This window comes from Diplotaxodon limnothrissa, linkage group LG5, assembly GCF_057381915.1.
Source record: "Diplotaxodon limnothrissa isolate DT_005_m linkage group LG5, D_limnothrissa_male_GT1.1, whole genome shotgun sequence".
Taxonomy (NCBI): domain Eukaryota; kingdom Metazoa; phylum Chordata; class Actinopteri; order Cichliformes; family Cichlidae; genus Diplotaxodon; species Diplotaxodon limnothrissa.
The window spans coordinates 13,851,573-13,868,972 of NC_140600.1; the positions used below are offsets into that span (position 1 = coordinate 13,851,573).

The following is a 17,400-nucleotide window of genomic DNA, read 5'->3' on the forward strand; positions in this document are numbered from 1 at the left end:
TAACAGAATATTAACTCACTAAATCAAAATCTTCCGAAAAGGAAACAAAAAATGCAGCCTTTTTCTTTTTAACGAAAGTCAAAGATTTAGATAACAGGTTCAGGTCGTTTTTCCAGTGAAGTAAGGTTGGTTTGGTCTTAAAAAATGACATTTATGTATATATTGCTTACACAAGATTAATAGAACATTAACACCACAATTGACTTTCTTTTCCTTCAGAAACATTCCAAACAATATCATATTTAAGGTAAATGGGGTAATTTGAATCCCACTCGATTGAAGCCAGGCATGAAAATCCAACCAAAAGATTTGTATAAAATTGAAAAAAACAAAAACAAATAGATGGTCCTTTTAGTCAGGGTAAATTCATTCACCTGCACATAAAGATCTGTTACGATCAAAAGACAAGGCAGAGCCTATATTCTCATATAGACAAGGCAAAACGCCTTTGGGATAGCATATATGGCTCTGAACAGAAGTTCAAAAACCTTTATCTTTAACAAAGCGACTCTAAATTCTCAACACAGAAGCACAAATTCAAACATAATGGAAGATTACACAGCCACGAGTAATCCGAAAAATGCCACAGCAAACACTGTGTGGCAACTCCTTGAACAGTACAAAAAAAAAACATTACAAAAGAACAGTGGGAGAAATTTCAGGCAGGTCACCCAGATCGCACCACTATAGAGTCTATATGCAACATGTTGGACCTGTGTTCGGATTTGGCAGGTGTAGCACTGAGGCCTGCCCAGGAAAAAAAAATCAGTGGCCTTCCCTGCTAAAACTTGCAGCTGCAAGGAACAAATGCCCCAAAAATATAAGGCCATTAGGAAATTGTCCTGCTTTAACAACTGGAGCCTGATTTCCATACGAAAACACCAAAAAACAAAACTAGGCAAAAAACAAAACCAAAAAGAGGAGGGGGAGCAATTTCAGGCAGATTGCTCAGACAGCGACGCCCTCCCTGCTAAAACTTGTTGCTGCAAGGAAAAAAAATGCTCCAAAAATATAAGGTGATTAAGAAATTGTCTTGCCTTAACAATTGGAGCCTGATTTCCATAGAAATCCACCAAGAAACCAAAAAAGACAATAACACGAGAAATCCAGATACTGTCAGCAGTGATGACACAGCAACCTTTACAGAAATCACAGCAGAAAACATGAAATATGGGGGATCGATCATTGTGAATAAAGAAATGGTTAATCAATTTAATATTGATCAATTGCACCTTAGAACACACATGCATCAACACTACAATGAGCGGGTGGAGGGAGGTTTGGAGTCTTCTCTCACCCCCGTTCTCTGCGGCCTGCTGGAGCGGGGGGCCAGGAGGAGTTGGCCGTCCGACTGCGGTCTGGAGTGTAGGGCCTCCCTGCTGCTGCGGAGCCGGGGCGGTCTGCCTCTCCCCACCGCAGGGAAAAGGGTAACACCACCTGGGTCTGGGTGCAGTTCCCTCCTCCAGGGGCAAGGGTACCTAGACCCGGTTCGTAGAGTACGCTTGGGGAGTGTGATCGTGTGTACAGCGTCTCTTTATGTCTGTCTCCACGTTGGTTGAGTGTGGAGTAAGTGCATATGAGAGCATGAGGGTGGGAATGGATGTTTGTGTCTGTGTGTGCCTGTATGTCTGTGTCTATATGTCAGGTTGGGTATCAGACGCCACCTCTCTGGGGACATCTCAGGCCCTCCAAGGTTTGGAGGCCTATCTCCACCCACCACCACTTTCCCTGCCAGTGGCGGACTCCCTCAGGTGTCGGTGTGTTGGTGGTTCTTTGTGTCTGGGGGTGGGCATCCAGGTACACACCGGCTCACTCCTTGGCGGCCGCTTATCGGGGCCTGGAGCCTGGGGCTCGCTCGGGCCACTTCGGAGGTGGGGTGTCCCCGGCCTCTCGGCCTGGGGCTCGGTCACTCAGGCACAGCTGGCTGCCGGCGGAGCTCACGGGCACGTCACTGCAACTCCCCCTGGCTTCTGCTGCCGAGTGAGCCCTCATCTGGGACTCTCCTCAGCTCTTACTGGGACAGTGGCGCGGCTGCCCCTCTGTTGGTTTTCCTTGGTCTCTTGTGTTCTGGGGGCCTCTGGATGTCTGGAGTTTTGATCTCCTCCATACCTGCTTCATGCCCTGGAGGACGGGGCTGTGGCTCCCCACACTCCCTAGCAGATCGTTACATGGAGAAACCTTTGGAATGCAAGCATGCTGATCCACACAGGTGTACACACGGGTATTCACAGACGCGGACTACAGCTTTCTTGGCTGCTGCCTCAAAGCACATTGTGCGCTGTCTATCTTGCGTGCTGCACAATATCGTATATTATTTAGTATCTACTGATATCTACTGCTAGCTAGTTTATTGTGATGGTGCCGTTTTTTTTTTTAATTATGTTGCTCTTTGTTGTTTGTTTTCTCTTCTGTTTTTTTTCTCCATACAGGTGACCCAGGTGTTTTTTTTTTTTTTGTTGTTTGGTTTTTTTTTTTCTTTCTTCCCCCCTTCTCACCGTCTCTTCTCCCCTTTGGTTTTCTTTCTCTCCCTCTCTTTCTTTCATTCTTTCTCCCTGTCCTATCCCCCAGTCATGTCTGTCCCGTTTGTAGCAACTGAAAATAAAATAAATTCATAATTATAATAAAGGTCAATCAAATGGACCAATATGGCAAGGCCATGATGATCCACTTGGTAAAATAAATCCGCTTGGCATCTTTCTTGGCCTTAAGACAACAATTCTGATGGCTAAAGATCCAAACGGGACACAAAAAAAAAAAAAAGATATCGATCAACTAGAATCGCATCAACAGAAAGAAACATACAGATTTTCGGTGGAAATCTGTGTGGAAGCACTTGTTATGTGAGTTGTAAAGGAATCAGGCCAGGTCATCAGTCAGGACAAGGGCGTAGATTTGGTTTTGGCATTGGTGGGGACCGAACCCTGCCCTGTTTTTTTTTTTTTTCCTTTTTGTCTTTGCTTCTTGATAACAAAAAAGGAGAAATATACTTGCCTACATATGCTATTCTACATGCTTTTAAACCATTTAAAATTACAATTCATAGTTTTATATGTGAATTATATAATGTTAAATTACTATTAAACAAATGACTGACTAAGCTTTAGTTTACTTCAGCCATATTCCATATAAATCAGGTATCATACAAAAATAAAAATAGCTTCAAATACAGTCATGACAATAAAAGAATAAGACTTCAAGGACTTAACAACATTAGTTCAGTTATAGTACACCGACATCTGTTATACTTTGGCACTATGGGAACACTGAATGACCTGGTGGTTTTTGTCCATAAAACTACTCATCTAAGATTACCACAAAGTAAAAGATCTCTCAGCAAAATTATGCAACATTTTAGTCGCACTATTGCCCCGATCAAATCAGTGAGCTGGGATTTTTTATTCTAAACATGAACTACTGTTACAGCAACAGACATGGACTACTGGTGTCCCACACAATAACTCAATGTCCACTAAAGGAGCCAAACACATGCCTTCTCCTCTCGTTAACTGAGATAAACTGCTGGCATATTGGTTTTGCATCTATACTGTCCAGTCTCTCCTGGTGGACCTTAGCCATCTTTTTAGTCTTCTGGTGCGCGTACTTCAAACGTGCAGACCCTGAATTGGGACACAGCCTAGTGTGGGGTTGCCTTTGCTGGTTGTCGGTCTGTCTCCATTAGTTGGCGTTCTCTGCATCTCCCTGCTTCACATCCCATGCTTCTCCCTGCATGTTATCATTTCAGGTTTGTTTATTAATTGCCCCAGTTTAGGTAATGTCTTAGTTCTGTCCTCGCCATCCTTGCTTTTGTTTGCTTTCACCTTCTGTAAATAAAGCTCACTCGCATCTCAGCCAGTACCTGCATCTTGGGTCCTTTTCTCACAACGCCACATGGCTTGCCCCGCACACCGACAGGACTGTAGCCAGCTCCACATGTCAATCCAGAAGCAGTGCACTGATTCACAGTAGAAAAACAAGTGATCCAGCTTTTCAATGTTATTTCCACAAAATGTACACACATCTAAGTTAAATTTCCGTCTTAAAAATTCATTGGTTGGGTAAATCTCATTTATGATTTTAAAGTTAACCTCTTTTACTTAGGGGAAAGAGGAAGTGAGACATACTTTCTTCTTATCGCCTTAACCTCCATGGTCTCAAATTCTTTAAGAATATAATTTCTTTTAACCCTTGTGTGGTGTTCATATTTTTGTTACTCAGCCAGTGTTCATGGGTCTGGTGGACCCGCTAGAGTTTTGGCTTTCCAAATTAACTCTATCAAACAATTTTATGTTAAATTACTCAACAGATGTTTACTTCATCCCAATTACAAGCCATATGAACAGCAAACATGGTTAATTTTTTCCCTTTACCTTTGTTAGATCACATTTATGAATTAATGTGCTTCTCGTTTTTTTTTTATAAAATGTTATAAAAAAATAAATCAGTTATAATCAAGTGAAGTGAGTGGAAAGACACAACACATTTACACGTGAAGCAACATGTTTCACAACTAAATGACATCAGCTGCACATCAATGGTGATATTAGGCCCAGGGTTGTAAAACAGGGGGAGGCGGTGCACACACTTATCCCACACTGTCCTGATGGCAGCTAGCTTGCCTCTCTGCCGTCGAGCTGGTCTGTCATCTCGGTTATCAAAACGGATAATCCTGGAAATTTTGTTGAAGTTTTCCAGAGACATTGATGCACGGAAAGGTTCGTGCCGGTTTCTGCATCCCACAAGATTCTGTGGATTCCCCTTTGGACCTGAAAACTCCTGCAAGGATAAGAACCCCAAAGTAGGCCTGTAGATCAATTTGGTCCATCTCCTTCCACCTCTCTCCAAAAACACACCTTCATTCTAGATTACTGCAAACTAGAGATGGACCGATCCGATATTACGTATCGGTATCGGTCTGCAAATCGGTATCATGCTTGATCGTGCTGCAATCGGTATCGGTCTGTAAACCAGACCAGAATCATTTTCTGGATGGAATCTGTGATGAAAAGCTCAATGAAGACTTGATGTCCTGCACATGAGTAACTGTCAGCCGTGTTGGCCCTGGCTTATCACAGTAACAGCTCTGCAGGGTGGCTCATTTCTTGGGCAAGAAGACCATTCAATTTCACCAGTTATTGACATCCATATTTCTTCACTTGCTGTCTGGTGGGCTTGTTCTGGTCCTGGAGCTGGCTGCTGATGGGGTGCTCGTCTTCGTTTTGTTACTAAACGGTGCTCAACCTCATCCTCTTCTTCAAAGTCACTGTCAGACTCTGAATTTTCAGAAATGTGAAATATTCTGAAACCTCTTTGTCAACATCATCATCCAAAGCTCCTCTCTCTTCCAAAATCAATTGGATGGCCCTCGCAGCAGATAATCTTTTGCCATCTTGATCAGTTGTGATAAAGAACCACACTGGCAAATTCCTTTTTATAGTATTATGCCCCTAATTTGCAGGAGGGACAGGGTATGAGAAAATAAAATTTGGATCCCTCAAGAAAGAGGGTAAAATGTGCAGGAATGTAAGAGCAGACGGTGTTGATAGTTGAATTTTCAACAATGTTGCAACTTTGTGCGAGAGCAGGAGGGGAAGAAAACACTATCAGCAGCACCAGAAAGGAGGAAGACAGAGTGTGGGAACACAGGACCTGCACTTTCAACACTTTTATTAGACCTGGGTCCAGTGGACCCGAACACCTTGTATGTAATGTAAATGCGTGGGGGGAGGTACAGTATGAGGTCATTGAAAATTAGTCCGGATTTATGTTCTTCACAGAAAATAAGCCAAAGCCAATGAATTTCAGGTTGAAAAAATAATTAATTGTTTCATTTTTCTTTTGAGAAAAACTGAAAACGGGTCTCACAGACCCGAACACCATACAAGGGTTAACCAGATTAGGACAAATTTCATTTATCAAAACATTCCTGATCACCTTGTTTGTAAACCTGCTGTCACCAAATTCAACTCAGTCCAGTAAAAATTTTAGAGTGCACAATATTTTCTTTGATCATTGATCTCATAGGGGCTGGGATGGCTTTTATTAGTGATTTATATCTCTTAGCAGTGCATCTTATGTCAAACTTCTCACAGAACGTCTCATGTTTCTCAACCATAAAATGAGCTACAGCCCAAATCCCTTTGGAGCTCCATTCATCCATGTACACAGATTTCCTACACAGACAGACCTGTTGTTCCATATAAGGGTATTGTGAGTAAAGTTATGTTTATAAATTAATTTCCAATAAAGAAGGACCTGCTGAAGGAAAGCTGAGAGTTTAACAGGTAACGAACTGCAAACAAAGTCATAATGTAACAAAAAGTCTGTTCCACCCATTTCGCCAAAAATCATATTGGGTATAATGTTCCAAAAGGAATTTTTGTTCCCAATGAAAGATCTTAACCATTTCAATTTTAGTACACCATTCATAACATCAAAGTCAATGGCATTAGCCCCACCCTTTTCATAGTTTTTAATCATATCATTTTTCTTTATATAATGACATTTGTTCCTCCATATGAACCTAAAATTAAGATTTATAGATTTAATTCTTTTTGGAGATGTGGACAGAGAAAAGGCTGAATAGATTAGGATGGGTAGACTGTCCATTTTGGTTAGCAGAATCCTCCCGAACAAAGTTATGTCCCTCTGCAACCACCTGTTTAAAATTGACTTACGTTTTTCTATATTGGTACAGATATTCTTATTTTCTGTTAATAACGTATCCTTGGAAATTACGATGCCCAGATACTTCACCTCTTTTTTGATCTGTATATTACTTGTTGACTGCAGGGGACACTCATGCAGAGCCAGTATCTCACATTTATAAATATTCATCTGTAGGCCAGAAGCTTTGGAGAAGCTGTAAGGCTAAAGGAATCTAGTCCTCATTTTTTTAAAACAGGGTGGTATCATCTGCCACCTGACTGATTATTATCTGTTCACCCATCACAGTTAACCCGTCAATGTGACTGTTTTAATCAGAATAGACAACAGTTCAGCAACCATGATGAACAGAAGTGGTGAGCTGCTACATCCCTGCCTTATTCCTCTATTGACCTCAAACATTGAACACGTACCATGTTCTAGCAAAACAGAGTTGTTGTTGTCATTATATAACATCTCTATAACATTCATAAATTCCTCTCCAAAACCAAAAAGACTGCTTTTTTAATATGAACATAGGTTCAACTGAGTCAAATACTTTATAAAAATCCAAGAACAGGATGTATCCCCTCTCTTGGATTTTTTCACTTTACTCAAGGAGGTCCAAAACCAGGCTAATATTATTATGAATTAGTCTTCCTTTCAAAAGACCTAATTGTGTTTCACTGATAATGTTTGAGATGCCTTTCTTTAGCCTCTCAGATACAGCTCCAGACAGGATCTTATAGTCAGTGTTTAGTAAGGTGATGGGTCTTAAATTGTCTAAAATTCTTTTGTCCTTACCCGATTTAGGGACCAGGGTAATCAACCCTTGTTTCATGCTTGGCATCAGTTCTTTCTTCTCTATAGATTCTTTTAATGCATCAAATAATAAGGTTCTTAGGTCCTTCCAGAAGAATTGATAAAAATTGGCAGTGAGTCCATCTGTCCCTGGGGACTTTTTTTAATGCTATTTTCATGACCACTAAATCCAGTTCCTCAATTTTAAGCTCTGAATCACACAGATCTTTAAAAGGTTTGTCAATACATGGGATAAGCTTATGAATCTTATTAAAGAAACTATCAGCATCAGCTGCTGAATATTCTGAGGAGTACAGCTCGGAATAGAAAGTGAAGACTTCCCTTTCATTCCCTCTGAAATCTTAACATTCAGTCCAATTTATCAACAAGCTTGTGATTAAATTTCTCTGCTGTCTACATTTTTCCAGCTTACTAAAATATGATGAGTTTTTTTTCACCTGCCTCAAACCATTTTGCTCTCGATCTTATAATGGCACCCTGGGCTTTCTCAAGGTAAAGATCACCTGATTTAGTTTGTAACTCCATCAATTTAAAGGTTTTTCAAAGAACCTTTTTTTTTAAAACGGTTCTTTTAAAAACATTTTAAGGAACCGTTTTTGAGTAATTCTTTAATGAACCATTTTAAATCTTTCAAAATAGAATGTATGATAAATTAAATTTGAGTAGGGTAAAATAAATATGAGCACATAGACATATATTAGTGGTTTATTGCCATTTCATAGTATACCAAAAAAGGCATTTTAAACCTCAGCACAACATCACTACTAATACATGTCACATATTAGTCATTTAAACAGTAATAATTAAATATATGTTTACTAGACTATAAATAAATACATATAAAAACTATACTAAGATAACACAACAATTAATACATGTAATTTTTAATTAATAAAACATCAGAAAGTGATAAAAACACTTTAGAAATAGCAATAGCTTCATAACAGACCAATAAATCAACACATTTCCATCAGCAGATGTTTGCATGTTCAGTAAAAATATTTCAACAACAAGTTTTTGATTAAAATTATCAATGAACTTCAGCCTCACCTTATGTAAGGTAAGTTTCATGTTGGACTCATGGTCCTTTGTTAGTCCAGTTTAGGATATCTCTGACGTATGTATCATATCAAACATATGTCATAGCAAAACAACCCCACACCTGCAGTTGTCTCAGTTTTTCACAGGTGTTTCCTGTCAGCTGGTCAACCTCACTCAGGTGGTCATGCATATCAGCCAACCAAAGGACAAGCTCCTCTCTTTGTGCTTCAAATCCCTCCCACTTTGAGACAAGGAGTTGAGAGAGAGAGAAAAGAGTCAATGAAAAGAAGAGAGAAAAGTGAAACACTCCTCAGAAGGTCTGACTCACATACCTGCAGTCGACCTGTGATGGACTCCAGTTTGGCGTTCACATCATCCCAGCAGCGGCTGCACTCCCTCGACAATGCCAGCAGCCGAGCCTGCAGGGTGCCCTGGAAGAGCCAGGGTAATGTTCGACTCCTCCTGGTCAGGCTCTCCAGCTGAGCCAAGGTCTCGCCTCCTGCCGCAGCCTCTGAACACACAAACAAAAATTCCATCTGAAGCAGGAGGTGCAGATTTTTTTTGCTGTTCTTTTCTAAATCCAGGCTTGATCACGTGGAGGTATTTGGAAAACTTTTTTGGCCAGCAGATGACTGTTGTCTTGCAGAAATAAGAACTGCAACCCAAATCAAATGTATGCGATACACAATCAATTCACAAGAACACATTATAAAAGAAAGTCCTGTTGTTGCCTGATTTTAACTGAATTCTTTATCAAAACAGGGTGACAGAATTAAAACGAGTGTTTGCAGCAAATGTGAGCACAAAGCCTCACTTTGTACAAGTCTGCTATTAAAGTTATTAAAGACGACGTTCTTGTTTTCAAGGTACAACTTGGACCTACTGTACGAATCTCATGGATACACACTAAATGAAACAATAGTGTGCACGACTCGAGATTCTGATCCCTCGTTCTCTCCTGGACTGAGACAGCTCTGAATAGCTGGAGTTTAATCTGGTGACAGCAGGTTTGTAAATAAGGTAATCAGGAATATTTTGATAAATGAAAATTGTCCTAATCCAGTTAAAAGAAATTATATTCTTATAGAATTTGAGACCATGGAAGCTAAAGTAAAAGAGGTTAACTTTAAAATCATAAATGAGATTTACCCAACCCAATGAATTTTTAAGACGGAAATTTAACTTAGATGTGTGTACATTTTGTGGAAATGACACTGAAAGTCTGGATCACTTGTTTTTCTACTGTGAATCAGTGCACTGCTTCTGGAATGACATGTGGAGCTGGCTACAGTCCAGGGGAATTCAGTTACCCCATTTGACGGTGACCGTAATAAAATTTGAAATGCTTGCTGAGAATGCAGATTTTGACTTGATGATTAGAACGGTTTTGTTACTGGGAATTTTTTTTATTCACAAATGCAGATGCTTTAAAGCTAAACCATGTATAAACGGATGGCTGAGTGACATTAAACTTTGGGCTAAGTTGCTGAAACTTGTGAATAACAAGTAAGCCTGTAAAATTGTTGTATTATTTAAAAAGTTTAATGTATGTTAGAAGGATACCTCCCTATTTAATGATCATGATTGCCCCTTTTTTATTCATATTATTTGTGCCTTTGGTTTCAAATCCTACAATGACAGTTTTTTAAAAAAAAATAAAAAATAAAAATTTCCTTTTATCTTCATTGTTTTCTCTTATCTCGTTGTACCGCTCAACCGAGGATATTTGGATGCTTCACATGTTATATTGCTGTTTATAAATAAAGTTCATTTTAAAAAAAGAAAAAAGACAGCCCGGGACTGCCCGGGACATTTAAACAATGGATACCTCCGTATATAAACAAATTCTTGCTTTTCTCCCTTTCTTGAATAACAGCACGGTAAAATAAGAAGAATGGCGCCTAATTAATTACATACTTAATAATACAGATTTAATAATATGTCACGTGAAGATTAATCAGACAGATTAACTGTTTACTGACAATTGACAGTGATGGCGGACATCATCATCACTATTCCAATCAATCCTCTCCACACAGACAATCATAAACACACTCGACTACCACTAAATCAAATTTAACCCGTACACAAACACGATTTGTAATGACGCTGGTTCAGTTTACAATAGTGCTCATTCGCTCGGTCAGCAAGTGGCGGTATCCTCGTACACTGGGGAGTAAACTGCCATTAAACGAAACAGGAGAAGAAGAAAACATCTGCACATGCGCGGTACGGATCGGGGAGTCCTGATCCGTAACTATCTTTTTTTTTTAGTTTTTGTCTACATTATATCGAAATGTTTCATCACTGAAAACATTTTAAAAGATACTTATTATTGTTAACATCTTAACATATATTCCGTAGCTATCGTAAAATGCTTCGAGCGGAAGTAGTAGCCTTTCGCACATGCGTGGTACCGATCAGGTTTCCGGTACGGGTAGTGGTACCCTAATGTGTGTTTGGAAAAGTTTGGAATATAACGAATCCGCTTAACGTTTGCGCTCAAATACGATTTTGAGGCAACTGATTTAATCCGTCGGCTCACACCGTTTTGACCTCCACTTTTCCCAGGAGAGGGTTTGATTTTGTAGTGTTTTACAGTTTTAGGGGACCCGGGTCTGCCGCCGTTCTTTGGCTAACGTTAGCTCGTATCAGCGCTGTCACATGCGTTCAGCTTTCGCATGAGAGTTTAACCGACTCCGGTTTATAGGTCGGTGCCGCAGAGTCTAGGCCGGTTCAGTTTTGACCGTTATCGCTGCACTCTAGCCAAACAAGAGAATCTTTGAATATGGTGTTTTTCACCTGCAACGCTTGTGGGGAGTCCCTGAAAAAAGCTCAGGTTGATAAACATGTAAATATCTGCCGGGGCTGCCAGGTCCTGTCCTGTATTGACTGTGGAAAAGACTTCTGGTAATTAATGACTGTTTACTGCTAGCCCAGGCTAACAGGCGCTAGATCAGCCTCGGTGCTAACGATTTGTGTGTGTTTGTCTACTAGGGGCGATGACTACAAAACCCACATTAAATGCATCAGTGAAGATCAGAAGTATGGAGGCAAAGGCTACGAGGCGAAAACAAACAAAGGAGATGTGAAACAGCAGCAGTGGATCCAGGTAAGATTCAGGGAAGAAAAAGAAAAACTCTGTAAAGCTTTTGGATCACTTAGGAAAGCCAACTGTTCTAGTGATGGGATTTCCGGCTCTTTCGGTTCGGCTCACTAAAAAGAGCCGGCTCTTTCGGCTCCGAACCGGCTCTTCAGGTTGTTTTGTTGCTTTAATTTATTTATTATTAACAATAATATAAAATTATGCACAAAAGGAATTACTAACGTAAAAACAAGTGGTTTTATTTATATATGTTTATATATAAATATATGCGGTGGCCCCTAGAGACAAAACACGTACAAACTCCAAAACACATTTCTAGCATGAACTGAACTTCCAAAGCAGAGCTACTAGATCACTTAAATTACACAATTGAAAGCATGTGTGTATTGTTTGTGTATTTATACACAGGCACTCATATATATATATATATATTCAAATAATTTAAAAAAAAGTTCATTTACCTGTTATTACCACACACCAAATCCGGTCGTTGGTACTTGCTGGCTTGTGTAGCCACAAGATAACAAAGGCTCAACACTGCGCCCAGCATCCTGGAGCACTTCTGTTGTCTTTTGTACGTGTTTTGAGTTTTTATGTGCTTCTGAGTTTTTATATGCTTCTGAGTTTTTACGTGCTTCGGAGTTTGTACGTGTTTTTACGTGTTTTGGAGTTTGTACGTGTTTTTACGTGTTTTGGAGTTTGTACATGCTTCAGAGTTCGTACGTGATTTGAAGTTTGTATGTGCTTTGTCTCTAGGGGCCACCGTAAATATACTTTTATTTATTCACTCCACATAAAATGTAATAAATAAATCATATAATACAAAAATCAACTATTCACATTTCAAGTTTTAACTATTTAAATTTTCAGCTTTTTCCTTTCACAAATTTAAAGTGAAAAGAACACAAAACACTGCAAACCACAACACAATTAAATATAAATTATAATATGAAAACTAAAAGAACATGCATATTCTCTGTCATATGGACCTGCATAAATAAACTTTCTCAATCCTTTATCATCTGCAACCGAAAATAGTTGTGGATGATTACTATACCTTTCTAATGTTGTTGTCCCTGCCTCTCTTTCTCTCTCTCTGGCTCTGTTCCTGTGCTACTGAGTGTAACTACCGCCCCTCCCCCCTCTGCCCAGCGTAAAGCACAAGGCTCGCGTGCAGAGTGAAGCGGAAAAAAAGTGCGAGAGAGAGGCTGAGAGAAAGAAAAAAAAAAAACCCACGTGACGGCTCGCGATAAGGAGCCGGCTCGCGTCGTTCACGTCAAAGAGCCGGCTCTAAGAGCCATTTCGTTCGCGAACGACCCATCACTAAACTGTTCTGCCTTTATGTCCTTTTACTGAAGAAAGTCCATGAAGCCATGAACAAACCTGGAGTCAGTGCAAAGCTAAGAGATGTCCTCCAGCAAGTCAGTACTTACGATAACGTACCGAGAAAGAAGGCTAAGTTTCAGGTTAGTATTACTTAAAACTGTACAAAGTAATCAGTTTTCACGTTAATGTTGATTCACTGTCACATTTTTCTTTTCCCATCAGAACTGGATGAAAAATAGTCTCAAAATACCAAACCCCAGTCTGCAGGAGGAAGTGTGGAATATACTTGCTGCAGCTGATAACGTAAGTTAGGCTTGTTAGCTCTCATGTTTTTAGTTTTTTCTGTGAATGTGTGCTTATTAAATTTGAATGTTACCAGGAAATGAGTGGAAGCAAACTGCTCCTTTTAACATCAAGTCTGCCATAAAAATAAAGAGTCTAGCATGTTTACAATAGCTGTAGTGATTGTCTTTAACTGCCACTGTCTGACAGGCTTCAGAGCCCCCACAGCCAGCTCAGCAGACAGAGGCTGAAGTCAAAGTACACACTAATGGAAAAGAAGAGCCGAATGGCCACCCAAGTGATGAGGGAGAGAAGAAGAAAAAACTGAACAAACGGGAACGCAAAGAGGCCCGACAGCAGAAGAATGGGAAAGCTACAAAAGGTGCTGAAAATACAGTCGCACAAGAGCTGGAGAAAGAAATGGTGGACAAAAAGAAAAAGGACAGAAAGAGAAAACAGCTCTCTGAAGAACCCAGTGATGATGATAACAGCTATGGCACTGAAAATGAGACATCAAGCAAGAAAACAAAGGGTGAGTCAAGATTTCTGAAGTGCTAGACATTATCTGTTACTGTCATGGTTAAACTGAGTTTAGGTATTCTCTAACACTCAAGCATTGGGGATGTTTACATCAGCAGCTTTGTGAAGTCTGGTCAGATTTATGTTTTTTTTTTTTTTTTAAGTGTGTGTGTATTTCAACATTTATTAGATAACTCTGTTATCATCCTTTTCCAGTTGATGAAGAAACTGAGGATGCTGATGATCAAGAGGAGACTGAGGATCGAGCTGCTACTAAAGGTACGGTGGAGCTAGCAATGACTAAGATTGCCCTCCTTTATTAAATGATTAGTCAGTGATTAGGCAGCAGAGGTCAGTGTTGCCTCTTTTGTTCAGAGTGAGAAAGTGACCCTTGGTGATTAGTGTCTGTACTGAAAGCTGATTTCTGTTTCTCATCAGGTAAATTTAACTGGAAGGGGAACATCAAGGCAGTACTGAGAGAGTCACCTGACCAGGAAATGTCAGTGAAAAAACTCAGAAAGAAGGTGAGCCATGAAGTGTTTTCATTGCTATATGAAATGAGGATGTAGTTGTTTATGGTAAATGGCCTGTATTTGTATAGCGCTTTACTAGTCCCTCAGGACCCCAAAGCGCGTTACACATTCAGTCATCCACCCATTCACACACACATTCACACATTATTTGTATATCAAACTCTTAAAGTTTCAAAGATCTATAATCTTTTATTAACACTAAAGTAAAAGCTTGCTCATGTTTTTCAGATTTTGGCTGCCTACTATTCCTACACTGGTGATAGGAATTTTAAGAAGGAGGAAGAAGTGCTAGCACTTTTCAACAACAAGATCAACAAAAATCCAAAGCTTAGAGTTTTGAAAGATAGAGTTAGACTTGTAAAGTAGACTCCTTTTGACATATTGCATAGATTTTTTTTAATTTCAAAGCCATCATTGTCTTATTGTTGTCTTTTAATACAGTTGACATGATGTTGAAGATAAAATGCTTTTACCACCGATTTAAGTGTCCGGTTCCTGTTTGACTTAAAAATTTTAGTACTGTTTAATGTATGACAATTGTGATAGATGGCTGCTCTGTTACGCATTCCAAGCTCGCGGTAAGGCTGGGAAATGGCACCTTATCTGTGGGATTGGATGTTCGAGTGGGGGAAGGGTAACGGGAGAGGTGCACCTGAGGTGAATTAGACTCTCACACGGGACGAAGTTAATGCACATTCCTCGGCACCCCGAACGGGGCTCACTTGGCCAGGGATACAGAAGCCCCATAGAGGCAAGACGCTTGGTGTCAGCCTCAGGTGAAGTTTTAATGCTGTCTGATTTTGCACGACTAGAATGAGCAGTCTCTTTACCCTGTACGCACACGCAGACACACAGACGCACACACAAACAGGAGGAAATCTGCCCAGCTTTATGAAGCTCAGCTAATCCCAGCAGGTTTAACACTGATGCTCATTCATCACACTGCTTACCTTGTAATTGTATATTACATACTTTGGGCTTTAGTCAAGCTGTAACTGAAGTTTGGTAGTATTAAAATGATGTTTTCTAGTCTACCTGGGCTCAGCTGAACTTAATTCTGTTGATTTAATCCAGACCCCCCAGAATGCTGAAACTACATCTTCACTGCAAAACGAATGCATTCATTCAAGCCTTAATCTGTACACACTCGCTTTCTATGGCTGTGTATATGTGCTTACATACACACTATGCTTCATCTGTAATGTTGCCATCATATGTACAGTGGGGCAAAAAAGTATTTAGTCAGCCACCGATTGTGCAAGTTCCCCCACTTAAAATAATGACAGAGGTCAGTAATTTGGACCAGAGGTACACTTCAACTGTGAGAGACAGAATGTGAAAAAAAAATCCATGAATCCACATGGTAGGATTTGTAAAGAATTTATTCGTAAATCAGGGTGGAAAATAAGTATTTGGTCACCTCAAACAAGGAAAATCTCTGGCTCTCACAGACCTGTAACGTCTTCTGTAAGAAGCTTTTCTGTCCCCCACTCGTTACCTGTATGAATGGCACCTGTTTGAACTCATCATCTGTATAAAAGACACCTGTCCACAGCCTCAAACAGTCAGACTCCAAACTCCGCCATGGCCAAGACCAAGGAGCTTTCGAAGGACACCAGGAAAAGTATTGTAGACCTGCACCAGACTGGGAAGAGTGAATCTACAATAGGCAAGCAGCTTGGTGTGAAAAAATCAACTGTGGGAGCAATCATCAGAAAATGGAAGACATACAAGACCACTGATAATCTCCCTTGATCTGGGGCTCCACGCAAGATCTCATCCCGTGGGGTCAGAATGATCATGAGAACGGTGAGCAAAGATCCCAGAACCACACGGGGGGACCTGGTGAATGACCTGCAGAGAGCTGGGACCAAAGTAACAAAGGTCACCATCAGTAACACACTACAACGGCAGGGAATCAAATCCCGCAGTGCCAGACGTGTTCCGCTGCTGAAGCCAGTGCATGTCCAGGCCCGTCTGAAGTTTGCCAGAGAGCACATAGATGATACAGCAGAGGATTGGGAGAATGTCATGTGGTCAGATGAAACCAAAGTAGAACGTTTTGGTATCAACTCGTCGTGTTTGGAGGAAGAAGAATACTGAGTTGCATCCCAAGAACACCATACCTACTGTGAAGCATGGGGGTGGAAACATCATGCTATGGGGCTGTTTTTCTGCCAAGGGGACAGGACGACTGATCCGTGGTAAGGACAGAATGAATGGGGCCATGTATCGTGAGATTTTGAGCCAAAACCTCCTTCCATCAGTGAGAACTTTGAAGATGAAACGAGGCTGGGTCTTCCAACATGACAATGATCCAAAACACACCGCCCGGGCAACAAAGGAGTGGCTCCGTAAGAAGCATTTGAAAGTCCTGGAGTGGCCTAGCCAGTCTCCAGACCTCAACCCCATAGAAAATCTGTGGCGGGAGTTGAAAGTCCGTGTTGCTCGGCGACAGCCCCAAAACATCACTGCTCTCGAGAAGATCTGCATGGAGGAATGGGCCAAAATACCAGCTACTGTGTGTGCAAACCTGGTAAAGACCTATAGTAAACGTTTGACCTCTGTTATTGCCAACAAAGGTTATGTTACAAAGTATTGAGTTGTATTTTTGTTATTGACCAAATACTTATTTTCCACCCTGATTTACGAATAAATTCTTTACAAATCCTACCATGTGGATTCATGGATTTTTTTTCTTTTCTTTTTTTTTTTCCCACATTCTGTCTCTCACAGTTGAAGTGTACCTCTGGTGCAAATTACTGACCTCTGTCATCATTTTAGGTGGGGGAACTTGCACAATCGGTGGCTGACTAAATACTTTTTTGCCCCACTGTAAGTGTCACATCTATACGAAGTTAAGCACTGTTACACAGTTTTATTTCAGTGAGGTATTTTAATAAGAGGAGTCATTTCATTTTCCCTAAAGATGACGAAATGCAGGAGTTGTGCAGTTATGTGATTTAAATAATTAGAATTTTAGCAACATGTCAGTCCAATCGTCATATATTACAAAAATAATAAAAACCTTCCAACAAAAAGCTGGACTCTGGGATTTATAGCTGCTAAACTGGGTGATAGACAAACCATTAAGTATATAAAAAAAAAATCTGTCTCAAGTCTCAACAG

General features: G+C 40.3%; 1 protein-coding gene across 1 annotated transcript; it reads left to right on the forward strand.

The window, feature by feature from the left end:
- The first annotated feature begins 10,935 nt into the window (after positions 1-10,935).
- Positions 10,936-14,673, forward strand: lyar (Ly1 antibody reactive homolog (mouse)). The gene is made up of 8 exons (XM_085353112.1): positions 10,936-11,415; positions 11,503-11,617; positions 12,970-13,077; positions 13,160-13,240; positions 13,430-13,751; positions 13,955-14,017; positions 14,177-14,262; positions 14,500-14,673. Exons 1-8 carry the CDS (start codon positions 11,294-11,296, stop codon positions 14,635-14,637), a joined length of 1,035 nt encoding a protein of 344 aa, XP_085209238.1. The 5' UTR covers positions 10,936-11,293; the 3' UTR covers positions 14,638-14,673.
- Positions 14,674-17,400: the final 2,727 nt, after the last annotated feature.

What these genes read in the sequence shown, in the direction of transcription:
- lyar (XM_085353112.1), top strand. Translation starts at nt 11,294, where the DNA reads ATGGTGTTTTTCACCTGCAACGCTTGTGGGGAGTCCCTGAAAAAAGCT. An exon ending in AACAGCAGCAGTGGATCCAG is followed by an intron (nt 11,618 to 12,969) that starts GTAAGATTCAGG and finishes CTTTTACTGAAG; the next exon opens with AAAGTCCATGAAGCCATGAA. An exon ending in GGATCGAGCTGCTACTAAAG is followed by an intron (nt 14,018 to 14,176) that starts GTACGGTGGAGC and finishes GTTTCTCATCAG; the next exon opens with GTAAATTTAACTGGAAGGGG.